Source organism: Muscardinus avellanarius (genome assembly GCF_963383645.1).
Source record: "Muscardinus avellanarius genome assembly, chromosome: 13".
Classification (NCBI taxonomy): domain Eukaryota; kingdom Metazoa; phylum Chordata; class Mammalia; order Rodentia; family Gliridae; genus Muscardinus; species Muscardinus avellanarius.
In genome coordinates, this window is record NC_137799.1 from 72,020,724 (window position 1) to 72,035,341 (window position 14,618).

Consider the following 14,618-nt stretch of genomic DNA (forward strand, 5'->3'; position numbering starts at 1 on the left):
CAGGGGATTTGCTTTGTGCCTCTAAGACCTAAAATCATGGAACCAGAAATGTTCAAGGGGATGTTCCTTTCCTAGAAAAGAGGTTTGAGGGAACCACCCCAGCAGAGGAAGTGGAGCCCAGAGAGTTAAAAGAAGTCCATTCCAAGGACCCACAGTATTACATAAATGAGATGTTACACTTGATTTCCCTTTAAATTAATTCAACTTCATCCAACCACATGAAATTATGGTTCTATAAATATGCAAAAAATGCAAACATTCTAATGTTGTCCATAAATCTATTTTTGCCTCAGTTAGGAACAGCTCAATTTATATGTCCTTCACAAGGCGAAACTACAGCCAGGGATGTAACTCAGTGACCGAGTACTCGCTTAAGTTTGATCCCCAACACCACACACAAAAAAAGCAAAACCAAAGCATTATAAGAATTCTCCTAGGACTTTCAGTGACCATTAAGAGCACTTGAAAATACACAGAATGATAGAAAAATAAAGAATACATTTCACAAACACAAACTTTTTTCATCTCAACAGAGACAACCATTTGTTTCAGCAAATACTGAGTATTTTGGAAGACAGTGTTAATTTTATTGCTTTGTAGGAAATGCTGTGTGAAGCATAGAACTTTGCAATTTGACAAGAAGCAGCTTCCATCCTTAAGTTTAAATATATTTATGTGATAAGAAAAGGTACATGCGTATGAATATATAGAATTTTTAGAAATCATCGTTATTTACATTAGAAATTTCTTTACACAATGTCTTCACTTTAGAAAATAAAAAAAAAAAACATGACAGAAACTGAAACTGCAGAAAATCCAGCTTTTCACTTAAGCAGCCCTCACTGAGAGACGTGAGTGACGGCAGACGAAGGCCTTTTAAGAATAGACTCGACAGAAAATGACAGCGGTTCATTCACCGAGAGTTTTGTTCCAACTTGCTTGGCTACAAAAAGGTCTTTGGCGCATCTGTCTATTGTAAATGAGTATTTCTGATGCTCCTTGACCAAATACTCTCTGTGCTTCTTTGGGGTCTCTTCAAAGGCCTCTCTGACAAATGGTGTTTTCAACTCAGGACCTGATTTGTCATTAAGCGTCTGCGGGAAGAGTGAGTGGAATGGATTATGCTTAAGTGGCAGAGGGTGCCTGGTGTTTTCCTTGCTGATCTTGGTTAAGATGTGCCCTTGGGCTGCCAGGGGGTCCATATCAACAATGGGAGAGAAATTCCGTTGGGGTGGGGAGAAGGCAGACCTCTCTGGAACAGCCTGGTGACCCTGAAGGTCACTCCTGGAGGTCTGGACCTCAGGAACTGGAGGCAGCACCAGGGAGCCTTCCGGTTTCGGTGGCATCATGTCGCGCTCTGCACCCAGCCCGTCCTGGACTCCTGCTCCCTTCAAGTCCCAGCTGGCCCCGGGCTTCAGGGCTTGGACTGAGGCGGTAGCATTTAGCAGGCACTGCTGGTAGAGGAAGGTATCACTAATAGGCCCACACTTGGGCCAAACTAAAAATCTTGAGGACAAGGGGTACTGTCTGTAAGTGGTGGCCACACTGACGTTCGAAGAAATTAGTTCCATATTCCCAGACCCTGAATACTGCATGGTGAGATCCAGGCAGGTGGGCAGAAAATTGCAGAAGTCCTTGCTCGGCGGTTCCCCTGGGGTGGGGCTGTAGGCGCTTTTGTAGGAGCTGTATTCAGGTCCAGGGACCATGCGGTTGGGCAGGAATAAAGTAGCAGCTTGGGAAGTTTCCAACATCTCCCTTTCTTTATATTCTCTCTCCAGCATAATGTTCTCCAGCTCTTTGTCAGCAAAGGCCCTTCTTTTCCTCATTCTGTCACTAACTGGGGGAGGTAGAGGCAGGGTCCCTCCCAGGTAAGTCTCCGCTGTTATGGGGCGATAGCCTAAAATAAGCAAACATTGCACAGGAAAGAGATTAACTAGGGAAGACAAGCGTGGAAATCCAGAAGGCGAAAGAAACACCACAAATCTGCAGAACAACTGTTTATGGTTCTATGTCACAAAATGTTTTTATACAGAAAGCAAAACTACAGGCTCAATTTAAAAGAGAAGGATATTATAACTGTATGTCACTGTTATTTTGGTTGGTTTAGGTTTATTTGCTTCTTTGCTTCCACAGTTGTACTTTACTTTCTGATACTTTAATCTTGTTCCCAGGCCCCTACATATTAGCAAACAAGGCTGCCCGTCTTGCTTCAATCAATATTTCATCCATATCATCTTTTTTCATTATTAAAAAAAGATATCTATACCTAGAGCTGATGTCACTTTTATTTTCTAAAGATGGCTCATTATGTACACATTGTTACAGTTGTAGAGTAATCCAAGGAGAACTAGGAAAAAAGAAAAAGAAAGAAAGTTAAAGGAGATTAGTGAGGAGAAAAGGGGAAAAAAAGACTTGAGGAAATAGAGAAGCATAGAAAATCGAAAAGAGCTGTTAACTAGTCAAATGCGCTCTGCAGTGAAGAGTTTAACCAGGCCTTCCCCTGACTACCAGTAAAAATAAAACAAAACAAAACAAAATGGGACGGGGTGGGGAATACTCCCTTCTGTATTGAAAATAACAGGTTTAGAGCATTTTTCCCAAGCTCCAATAATGTTGGCCAAATACCAAAATAGTTAAACAAGTAATCATTAGAACAGAGATTAAGCCACGGCACATTTCACGAATAGAGACAAAGTCAAAAACAAAGATTAGTGTTACATAAATAGAATTCCTGGCAGCAAGAAATACTTTGAGTATTTCATCATCCCCACTTAGCACTATTAGGTTTGTCTGAAGGATCCATTGTGATATCGGTGTTTACACAGTGACAAACCCACCACACTCATTTGCAAATAAAATAAAATTTGAAAATTAATGTTTCCATCTCTCTGCTAAGTGTTTGCCAGGAAGTTATTTACTTGAATTTACTATTCCATTTAGTTCTCAAACTTCTCAAGTTGCTTTGGCAGAATTTCAACTTATCAACGTGGTCCCTATGGTTCTAAATCCGTTTATCCAGTTTGTAACCAAATTCATTTTAAATTCATGAGAACCCACTCGGAGGTCAGATGTGCACAGCACAGTGCAAAACTTTCAAACGTGCCCAAAACCAACTAAATTCAGACGCCACATAAAAATAAAAAAAGCAGAACTCAAGTATCTACTTTAAGAAAAAAATCTACTTTTCAAAAAGAACTTTATGAAGTGTCAGTGAATAAAGCAAATGCAGACTTCTGTTAGTTAAATTTAAAAGAAAACTTACGAAATAGTAAAGATAGACAGCATGTAACTAATAAATAAATTCCATACTCAAATGAAATATTTTTTAAAAATCAGTAAGATATTCAGAAAAATGAATGCATCCTTTGGCTTTAGAGAAAGTAAAACTGGAGATATTTTATATTTGGTCAAATTCAACTTCTAACATGTTCATTGGATTCAAAACCCAAAGATTCTACAGCTTCCATCATAAAAAATATATAATAAAATGAAGTGTGAAGTAACAGCAGCCACCTAAATACTTAAAAAATTTGTACAGTGAAAAAGTATGGAATCTGAGATTGAGCCTCAGACTAGAAGTCTTTATTGGTCATGAGTTAACTGTCCATTTAGTTGTTACTACAACTAAAGAAGAGGTGTGTGTGCGTGTGTGTGTGCACGTGTGTGTTAATTTCTTTCTTCCTTTCTAGGACATTTGCTCCAAAATCACTCAGGGGTATATCTTTCCAAATCCTTCACACTGGTGCAAATTTCACATCTGCTCCATCTTAACCCATTAACTTATTAAGCAGATGACAAAACTATTAGGATTCTTAAACTGATGGTGACAAAAGTCCTTGGCAGGTATATGAGTTTCATTTTCCTGGGTCCTGGCTTCCTTCCTAGAAGAAAATTTTCTAATAAAAAAAGTACCTCAGATAGCTCCTTCAGAGGTTAATAGATATGTCCTGTGCCTGAGTGATGAGAGTCACTCAGCTGGGTTTAAAAGGCTAAAGGATAATTTGGCATTGCTTTACCTTCTAAAATGCTCTTGGCCAGCAAACTAGGTGCTCTGACTTGCCTCTGGTACACTGCTTTGCGCTCGAAATTATTCTGTTTGCCAGAAAGCCCCTTCTTGTCCTGTAAACACACACCAAAAAAAAAAAAAAAAACATAATAATGTCCTGAAAGACATGTGAGAGAGAAGGGAAAAGGAATGGGCATCAACAAAGTGTCTAGAAACCCTCCCCCAGCCTATATATGCTTATGTGACCATCCTATGTGAAAAGTGATTCTAAGCAAATTAATATGGGCACCCTTCACCCCAGGCAAAGAGCTGGGAGCTCTGATCCAGGCCTGTGCATGGTGAGCAGCTGTCCCTCCCCCTGCCCAGCTCTCAATGTCTCCAGCCACCCCAGATTCTAAGGCAGGACACCTTAGAATCTTAGTGGCCAGAGGTGAGGGGGCATCTTGAAGGGAGGTGAAATTCATAGTGGGGGACCACTGGAACCTGGAGAGAGGAGTGAATCCTGAGGCACTGGGAAGCTAACAAGAACTTCTGGAGGCCTCGGACCACCCCCAGATCAAGGCCATATCAGGCCCTTCCAAGCCCATGGCCAAAGCACGGGCCAGCAGCGGAAGTGGAGGAAAGCATGACTCAGGATGACCCACAGCGGCCCTCAAGGAGGCTGAACACAAAGGGGACCGCCACCACTGGACCCTGCGCTCTCTCTTGGGTTCTGAGGATGCTTTCCTTTGGGATCCTTAACTTTGGTATGTTTGGTGAAACTCTTCCCAGTCCGTCTCCAACAAAAAGTAAAATCAAAAGCCCTCCCTAGGGCAGGAGACTTAGGTGAGCGTAGAGCCTTGCCTAGATTGCTTGAGGCTGAGTTTAATCTCCTATTCCTACACCACAAATAAAAATTTAAAAAACACTTCCTTGCCCTGAGTCTGGGAAGAGGTTCCTGGAAGCCTGGCTTAGCGGAGCCCACTCCAAGTGCAGGAATGCACAGAAATACAACCTCGGAGACTTCAAGGGCTCTCCTCAATCTGAATCCCCTCGGTGGACGCTGCACCGAGGAACCACTGATTCTCTGTTAATTTGCACAGACACTAGCTTCGGGCTTCAGGCCCCCAGACTGCTGTGATCACTAACTCCCTATGCGCTTTCTGTCTCAAATGCAGAGCGTCTCCAAGGGCCCCGCGACAGCGGAACACCAAGGGCAGGGTGCGCGCTCTGAGCTCGGCCAGCAGCCGGGTCCCCTCGGCTCCCGCGGCGGCGGCTACGCACCTCGGTGGCCTGCTGCCTCCGGAGCGCCACCTGGGCGGCCATCACGCGCTGGCGCTCCACCACCAGCAGGCAGTTGGCACACTGGCAGTCTCGCCAGCGACAGAAGCGCTTGTGGCCCTTGAGGCAGGACACCACGCCGTGGTTGCGGCAGCGCGCACACTTGGGCGTGCGGCTCAGCTTGCGGGGCTCGGCGGCGCCGGCCGGGGCGCTGCGCTCGGGGGGCCCGGGCGCCGTGGGCAGCGCGGGGGGCGCGGGCGGCGGCCTGGGCGGCGGCCCCCGCTGCAGCTCCGGCCCGCCGGGCACCTCGCCATCGCCCTCCTCCTCCGCCTCGTCGTCCTCCTCGTCCTCCTCGTCGTCCTCCTCGCCATCCCCGTCTGCAGGCGGCGGGCTGGGCCCGGGCGGCGTGGGCGCGGGCGCCCCGCAGCTGTCCTCCTCCAGCTCCAGGCTCTCCACGTCGATCTCCCAGTCCCCCGGGCCTGCCTGCCGGTCGGCCATAGCGCGCGGAGCCTCGCCTGGCTCAGCTGTCCACACTCTGGGGAGACACAAAGAGGCCCAAGGACCCACCTGCCGCCGTCAGGGGCCAGCCGGAGCTTCTGGGGTACCCGGCTCTCTACGCATCCCCCGCACCCGGACCACACGGATCTCTAGGGGCCCCGGAAATCCACAACCCAACGAGGGTTTTATTTTATTAATTCCAAGTGTAAGCACCTGACCTTGAACCGCCAGCAGCCCGCTTTGGCTTTACACGGGCTTTCCTTGGTGACTACTGACTCCACTCGCGAGAGTATTGCGTTCAGCGAGGCCAGCCTAGGCCACTCGCCGCGCTTCCCCACACCCCGCTAGATGGCAATAATGAATATAATAGGGATGGTGGAAGAATTATTCTCTTTGCATTACAGGGGACCCTTCAGATCCAGGGAAGTACCGCTCCGCGCTTCCGAATGCCCTCCTCGGCCCACACCACCACAAGGACTCCCCGTGGCCAAGAAGAGGTCTTCCCGTCTCTCCCCTCCTCTACTGAAAAGCCGGCGCTCTGCTGCCATTGGAGGGGCACTGGGCATAGAGGCAGGTCCCCAACCAGCCTCTGTAGTACTGGATCCAATGGGACTGGGTTGCAGGAGCTCGGGGTTGTTTAGGGCTGGATTTACATCTTTAAGTCAAAGCATTCAAGTAAAAGAGAAAAGATAAAGGGAAAGGATTCGCGCCCTCCCTGACACCCGGCGCGTCTGCAGAGCACTCACCTAGACTTCGCGGCCAGACCAGCAGCCGTATCAAAGGCTATCCAACCTTGGGGTCTGGCTCCTAGGCTGCAGGCTGTGCATGCAAACAGAAATCGGGGTCACCACCCCTTGCCACGAAATCCAGAGAGTGACGGCTGGAGGCCAGGAGCCCCCTGGACAGCGGGGAGTAGGGGAGGGGAGGAGGGGAGTCAAGTCCTCCACAACCGTGCCCGGCGCATCCCAAACTCTGCAAAGTTCTGGCCGCAGTCTGGAGCGCGGCACTCCGCTGAGGCCGCTTTAGGCTTCCTCCGACCCAAGCTAGGCGGGAAAGATGGGGCAGCCCCCGGCCGCGCTCGGATCTCGGGCTCCCGGGGCTCGCACCCGCAGCTGCTTTCCGCGCAGCGCTACTCCTCGCGGTTTCCAGCCTCAGCTCCCCTTTCCAGTATTATTCACTCGTCCCGGAGCTTCCGGCCTCTGATTGGCTGGTTGTCAGACGGTGTGCACGCTGATTGGCCCAGGCGCGCCGCCCCGGCGCTCCCCCCTCCCTGCGGCGGACGCGCTCCTCCCGCGGCGCTCAGCCGGAATCCGCGCGCTGGGCCCTTCGGTGTAGCCGGGCTTCCACCAGAAACTAAACCTGAAGTGTGATCGCGCCTGCGGGAGAGGAGTCCCCTTTATCTCAAGGACTAGGAAAGAAGCAGAGACACTCTTACGAATCGCGTTGTCCACGAGAGAAGGTAAAAAAAAATAAATAAATAAAATAACGAGGCAGAAACCAGAAACGCTAACATTGTTCTCTACGTCATCCGCAACATTTCTGGGACTCAATCATTGACCCAAAGCCAGGCGCGGAGATGAGGCCACTGCATTGGGGCCCAGAGTGGCAAATCAATGGTTATCTTGTAACCCAGAGACCAGTGTACAAATGACCTGGAAATGTTTTTGTAGATCGCTCCACCGATCCTCGAAATGCAAAATAGTTCATTAACTTTCCCCAAGCTTATGAGGCAGGTGGCCAAGTCAACTACAAGTCACTTACATTTTCTGCTGTGTCCATAGCTCTTATCGTCCATTTTAAAGACAACGGAAATGCATGCCTTTAAGAAAATTAAGTACAATATATTCACTGTATCTATTTTTAAATAAAAAGATAGTGCTTTGGTGTGCATAAAATGTATTTATAAGGAAAAAGAACTTTCTTTTGTCGCCCTCGAAAATCCTTCACAAAAATATATTTTTAAAAAATCCAACAAATTGAAAGAAGGAATCGGTCCCCGAATTCAACTTTGCGTTCTGTTTATTGAGCTAAATATAAAATCACGTAGATGCTTTTCTAGCTGTGCCTTTAAACAACCAAGCCCTCTCGAATAGGATTGGTTTAGGAAACAGGTTAAGAAACTAGATCTCATCGTACTGAGATCATAGTAGGCCTGCAACAGATTCTATTGTTACTTTTCTCTGAGCCTGTCAGAATGTCAGAAGTTATCCAGGCTCTCAGAGAACTGGGCACAAAGGCAGTTTAGGAGTGACAGTAAAGCTCTGCGACCTGGCTCGGTATTCTGGAGCCCTCGGTGGCCCTGGGAAATTCTTCCTTGGTAAGTTTCCATTTGTGGGGTCCTTCTCGCCCGACGCCCAGAGAAAGACGTAGAGATGCGGTCCTGCTTATTCCTGTGCACTTTGCGGTCTTTCCTTTCAGTCTTGACTTGGGAGTCGTGGGCGCTGGCTGGTTCTTGAGACAAAGGGTCACACAGCCTTCGTGCCTCTCCCTTCGCCACAGCTAAGGACACCAGTGCGCTTTGCGTTTTGCGTAGCTTATTTCAACGAAGCGCACTTTTTCATTTCCGTTGGAGCGTTTGACTCCTTGAGCACAGCAGAAAAGTGTTTTTAATCCCTGTTTTTGCAAGGACAAAACTAAGGCTCAGATATGAGCCCCGGATCACTCAGGAGTCTCAGGGAAGCCAGGAACTTGGCGTGAACACCTTGGTCCTAGGTCAGAAATGTCGTCAAGCCCCAGCTTGGGAGGGGAAGGTATTTTTGCTTTTGCTTTAAAAAAAAAAAAAAAAAAACCCACTTCCCTGTACTACTCTGGTTTTAGCGCCTGGAGTTAGGAATGGCACTCCTGTAACAGAACCTAGCACGGTTTTTGTTTTTTGCTTTTGGTGGGGGTTTTGTGTGGTTTTTAATCAAATCATTCTAGGGTAGTTTTTTTTTTTTTTTCAGCATCTCCGCTGCTAGCTACTTTTTTGCCTTTACTAAAGCATTTCAGTGCTTCACCCTGAGACTACAAGAAACTATTATCCCCAGCACCTTCAGCTGTGTCAATGCAGACTTGGCAGTCTGGGTTTTATTAATAAATAATTGCTTTAATGGCTGGATGTGAGGATAAGATGAAATCATTAGCCCTTCCTCAGTAAATTTAAATATTAAAGTTATTTTTTAAAGACACAGGTTTGCTACCTTGGGGAAACCAGGTTGAGGGGAAGGGACCAGGAGGGAAGAAGAGAAAGAAATGGCTTAAGCCACTGTTTTCTAAACTGAAAGTAAACCACTAGCAAGCAGCCCCTGAACTAGTTAGGAGGAAGCATGGAATTGGCGTGCAGTTAAACCGCGCTGGATGAACCCAAGACAGGAGAGGGGACCCAGGGACGAGGAACTGCATCCTAGGACCCTGGCTGAGTAGCGGGAGAGAAGAGGCTCGGGGTTGTTCTGGCCGAAATCCACTTGCCTTCCGCCGACTTGGGAAAGACAGCGCCCTGGTGTTCATTCACAGGAGGAGCTGGGTTCCAGAAATGTGTCCTCAGGACACTCCCTGCTTTTCAGCAAAACCACATGGGAGCCAGCCCCTGCTCTCCCCACCTGCTCCTGCCCCACCCGTCACACCCTTCCCTACACACCCAGTTGAATTACACTCTACCCACCAGCCCCAAGGCCACCAAACTGCGCTCCCGCCTGTCCCTGGGGAGTGAGTGAGCCCGGGGTTGGGGAGGCAGGCAGGGTTTATCCTGGGATGTATGGGACATCAGGAAGTCCAAGCTTCCATACTGAATGTGGAAATGATGTGCAGTTTTCCTGCGGAAAAACCATCATACCCTATATCAGATTGTGAAAAGAGTCCCTAGCCGCACAAACTGTTTGCTAAATTAAAATATTCAGAGGGAATGGAAGTCCGAGAGCCTGGATTCAGCTAGTTGATCCTCAGACCCTCAGTTGCTGCGTCTGCAGAATGGGAAGGGTGGCGTTTCTTGGCTCCCGGTGAAGTCAGTAATAATGAAGGTGGAGTGTGTTCACAGAGGAGGGGCTCCAGTTTCCTTGGGAGTAGCAGCACTTGCAGCCCGGCAGCGCCTGTGACGCCAGCTCTGCTCCGCTCTCCATGTCCCTCTCTTAAAAGGGGTCAGGCCGTGACTGGGGATCTATTAGGTGAGGAAACAGAAGTCCTTTTAGTTTGTAAACCGACACCAAATTACCAAGTACAATTCGGAGCCACTCTTGTAAATTACAAAACCAGAGGGAGCCCAGGTTGGGTGGCTCCAGGGGTGGAGCGTGGTGGGGGACTTGGGTGGGGCTAGGAATGCCCCCCCCAGGCTTCCCTCTCCCCTCTCTTTCCCCAAAATCCTCCTCGCCCAGGACCCCTTCCCCATCCCTGCCTGCCCTGTGAGAACCTTCAGGGAGTCAGGCTTGGAAAGCTGAACACAAGAGCAAGAAAGAGAACGGCGTTCTTTTTGTTTCTTTTCCTGCTAAGTGTGGCTTTCTCTTTTTTTTTTTCTCCCTCCGAACACCTCTCCAAAAAAGTTATTTTTTTAATTAATTAAAAGAAAGAAGCACACTGCAGACTAGTTCCCGCTCACTCATGTACTTCTACACTGTGTTCAAACACACTGTCCCCACGCCTCTGGTCCCTCAGCACAAAGACCCAGGCTTCCCGGCCTGGCCAGCCAGCCACCTTCGCCCCTGCTGCAGCCGCTACAGGGGAGCCGACCCTGACCCTGTCCTGGGCCACATCTTCTCACCACTGGACCCAAGTTCCTAAACTTGCTATTCCTGGACTGGGAAGAGGGAGGAACCTTTACCTTCCTCTGTACCACCTTTTCCCAACTGCAAAATGAAGTTAAACAAGTAAGTGACCATCTGCCAGGGACTCTAATCACCTTGCTAGACCAAACTGCCTGCAGTGCCAGGGTGGTGACTTGCTGTTCAGAAACTTCTGGGCATCTTGGCAGGAGGGCTTTGCTGTGGCTAGTTATGGCTCTGGTTCCTCCAGAGATGACCTCGAATCCACCTCCTCCAGTGGAAAGCTACTCTTCACATTATAAGGTGCCACGACTTTGACCAGCTGTGGACGGCGAAATAAATAATCCCAGATGGGACTGTAGAGATATGATTTCCCAATTTACTTTGCATAATCAAATATATGACCTGTCATAATCAACGAGGGTGGAGGTGAGAGAGAGAAGAGATTGTGGGAGATAAATGTCCTCCACCAGGCTGGGCTCCGCATGTCCAAAAGGCAAAGGACAAGGTGACCTGGGCTTTCATCCCTCCTCCCGGGAGGCAGGTTTAAATCTGAGACTCTCTGGAAAGCCCTAAGGGCTGCTTGTAGCCCATGCCCCTGCATTTACAGATGGAAAGGAAAACGGACTCGGGTCTAAGGGAGGACTTGATGGGGGCAGGACCACACAGCTGCACAGAAGCCTTGAGGAACCAAGGAGGCCACAGTTACTTTCCCCCCATGCCTTCATATAGGTGTTATTTTGTGGTACTGGAGAATGAACACAGTGGCATTCTATCACTGACCCACACACACCCCCCCCCAGTCTTATTTTATTTTGTTTTGAAACAGTCTCGCTAAGTTACCCGGCACTGTCCTCAAACCTGTGCTCCTCCTGTCTCCACCTCCCAAGTACTGGGATTACAGGCATGCGCCATCACCCTGGCTTCATACCGTTTTTCCTTACGTGCCCTTTGCAGGGAGATGTGAAGTCAGATGCGCACACTCTGAGGCAATCATGCCAACATATCTGCAGGCTCCATCTGCCAGTCTTCCTGCCTCAGGCCTTAGGCAGCCACCATCCTCTGCCTGCGCTGGGAGAAGTGGCTCATTTCACTCCGGGGTCATGTGGCAGTCAGGAGATGAGGCAACTGCAGGCCTCCTTGACTTCTCAGTACCCATTCCAAATGGTCCTCAGGGGAGGCAGACACTGGGGGTTGTATTGGGGCTCGGGTTCCACCCTGGATGGTAACCTTGCTAGGGCAGGCAGCCCTAAGGGGGTGTGTGGCTTTTTGCCACTTTGGAAAAGTATTCTTGCAAACACTTCTTTTTCACTGCCACTAGGGGGCATTGGAACTGACTGAAACTGTAAACTCTTCCCTTGAACCCCCGCCCCCCCAACCATCCCATACTGGAGGTTAACACTCCAGGGGCAATTTTACCCACACCCAAATAACTCTTCATATTTTCTCAGCAGTCCAAAAACCAGGTAGAGAATAATCAAAAGAGGACGCCAGGTAGAAAAGAATCAAGACAAGGACAAGGCAAAGTGTTGGTGTGGCAAGCGCAGGGGTGAAAATTTAACTCTCCTTGTGTATAGATCATTGGGCAAATCTATTCACCTTCTGGGCCTCCGGCACCTTGACTGTAAAGTGAAGGAATAAAATTCAATGACTCTTCATTTCTTTCTCAAACATTAAGAGTTGCAACAAATTTTAGCCCCTGTCTGATGGACTGCTTGCTCAGGTGATAGAAGTCCAATAAACAACAACAACAACAACAACGAGGACGACAACAGGGGACAAGAAGGGAAAGAAGGAGAAACAAACTTTGGCGTTGATTTTGAGATTTCTGCTTCTCCAAGCTTCTGCTATTGATCCTATGCAATCAAAAGGCTCACCAAAAACTGCGAACCAATAAATCTTGTCAACTAGTAAGAGGGTGGGACCATGCAGCACTTTTACAAAGATGCCGTTTTCTAGAGCTTAGACCCAATAAGGATTGTTCAAGTGCAGAAAGGGTCCCCACAAGTCACAAAGGCCGATGACCCAGTGGCTTCTATAGTAGGTCTGTTCTGGCTGAGTTTGGGCTTTTGTTTGTTTCTTTGTTTATTTTGTACTAGGAATTGAATCCAGGGATATTCTACCTCTCAGGTACACTCCAACCCTTTTTATTTTTGTTTTGAAGCAGGGTCTTGCTACACTGCTGAGGCTGGCCTCAACCTGCAATCCTCCTCTCTCAGCCTCCCAAATACTGGGATTACAGGGATGTGCCATCACACCCTGCTTGGATGGATTTTTTTTTTTTTAGCAAAAAATTATCAGACCAATTTAACAGACATCCTTAACCCCGTCCTGTGGAACACTCACTTTGGTATCTATGCTTGGGCTCTAGAGAGAGCCAGAATGCCTCCTTTACTATTAACATAGGAAGTCTCTCTGGAAAGTATTCTTGTTGGGAGAAGGGATTCCTCCCATTTTCTACCAGAAACATCCCTATACTCATGTTTTCCACAGCCCAGAAAATAAACTGCTCAGAAGAGATGCTTCTGAGCATTTGTCATGATGAACTGGGTCTGGGAGTGCATAAGAAGAAGGGATCAGGCCGGTGTGGTGGTGCACCCTTGTAACCCCAGCATGTGAGAGGCTGAGACAGGAGGTTCTCGGACAGCCTACTTAGCGAGGCCCTTTGCAACTCAGTGAGACAAGGAGAAGGAGAAGGAGAAGAATGAGAAGAAGAGGAGGAGGAGGAGGAGGAGGAGGAGGAGGAGGAGGAGAAGAAGAAGAAGAAGAAGAAGAAGAAGAAGAAGAAGAAGAAGAAGAAGAAGAAGAAGAAGAAGAAGAAAAAGAAAAAGAAGGAGGAGGGTTTAAACTGTACTTGACTCTGTCCTTGGATAACAAGTGACCATCCATGACAGCCACGTGACAACTGCGATTCTTTATCTTGCAGCCAAGTGGCAAAAACAAACTCTTTAAAGAATATTTGACCTGCCTAAAGAAATGAAATAAGTAGAAAAAAGATGGGGGGGGATGTAGCCCAAAAATGCTCCCTAGGAAGCATTCCTGGCTTTGCCAACTAAAGTAACACTTGACCTTGGACCATTCTCGCCATCACCCCACCCGGGTTCTGCAAAATGAAATGGTTAAGGTGGAAAGCTAACGCATCATCTCTAAAGTCCTTTCTTGCATACATATGTGTGTATATATATATATATATATATATATATATATATATTCTTTTAGGTGGAGTGAAAAAAATGGGAAAGGCGTGTGTGCACGTTTCCCCTGCAGATTATTGAGCGGAGGGAGAGGGGGAAGGAGAGACCCGAGCCAGCTGGAGCTACGCAATCTTTAAGGGCTGGAGGAAATCGCTTTGAAAACGCTAACCCTAAAAGCGGGGTTACAAAGGAGTGTTCCAAAAGAGGAGATGAGTCCTTGGAGAGGGGCGGGCAAGGGGGAGATGTCATTTGCTTTGCAGTGATTTAACGTGGCCGGGGCACAGGTCCAAGAAACTGCCAGCTTTTTCTCCAAGCCACCAAGAGCCCTCTGCCCTCCACACCGGCCCCTTCTTTTGCAGAAAATTTATTGACAAGGTGAAGCCAGGCTAACAAAACTGCAACCTCAGGCGTTTGGGCTCCACAAGAATGCTTTGATTCTCCCCCGTCCCCCCGCCCGGTGCCTAGAGTCCCAGCGACTGGGTTGCCAAATGCCAGGGATCCCGGCAGAGGGTCAGAGGGTCCCTCCGGGCTACAGAGGCCACGCGGGGGCGCTGGTGGCGGTCGCGCTCCATTACCAAGCATGAGACCCGCACGCCGGGTCCTACTGCCTGGGGAACCCAAACGCACCAGCTCCCTGCTTAAGTACTTGCCCCGGCCCTCCAGCTTCCAGGGTCGGCGGGTCGTGGCGAACCTTAACTTTGGAGGGAGCCAGGCGTGAATGGCGCAGGTTTGTAACCCCAGCATTCGGGAGGCTGAGACAGGAGGATCGCGGTTCGCCGACAGCCTCAGCTAGGTTCTCTGCAACTCAGTGAGACTGTTTCAAAAATTTAAAAAAAGACTAAAAAATAGGGCTTGGGTGTTGTTCAGAGGTAGAATGCCCCTGGGTTCCATTCCCGGTAACCCCCCCCCAAAAAAATTGGAAGGTCATCG

General features: G+C 48.4%; 1 protein-coding gene across 1 annotated transcript; it reads right to left on the minus strand.

Annotated features, from left to right (window-relative positions):
• Nucleotides 1-839: 839 nt before the first annotated feature.
• On the minus strand, nt 840-5,764 carry DMRT2 (doublesex and mab-3 related transcription factor 2; the record flags this gene model as incomplete). Its single annotated transcript, XM_080709335.1, has 3 exons — nt 840-1,897; nt 4,017-4,119; nt 5,270-5,764. 3 exons carry the CDS (start codon nt 5,762-5,764, stop codon nt 840-842), a joined length of 1,656 nt encoding a protein of 551 aa, XP_080565461.1.
• Between the last annotated feature and the right edge of the window lie 8,854 nt (nt 5,765-14,618).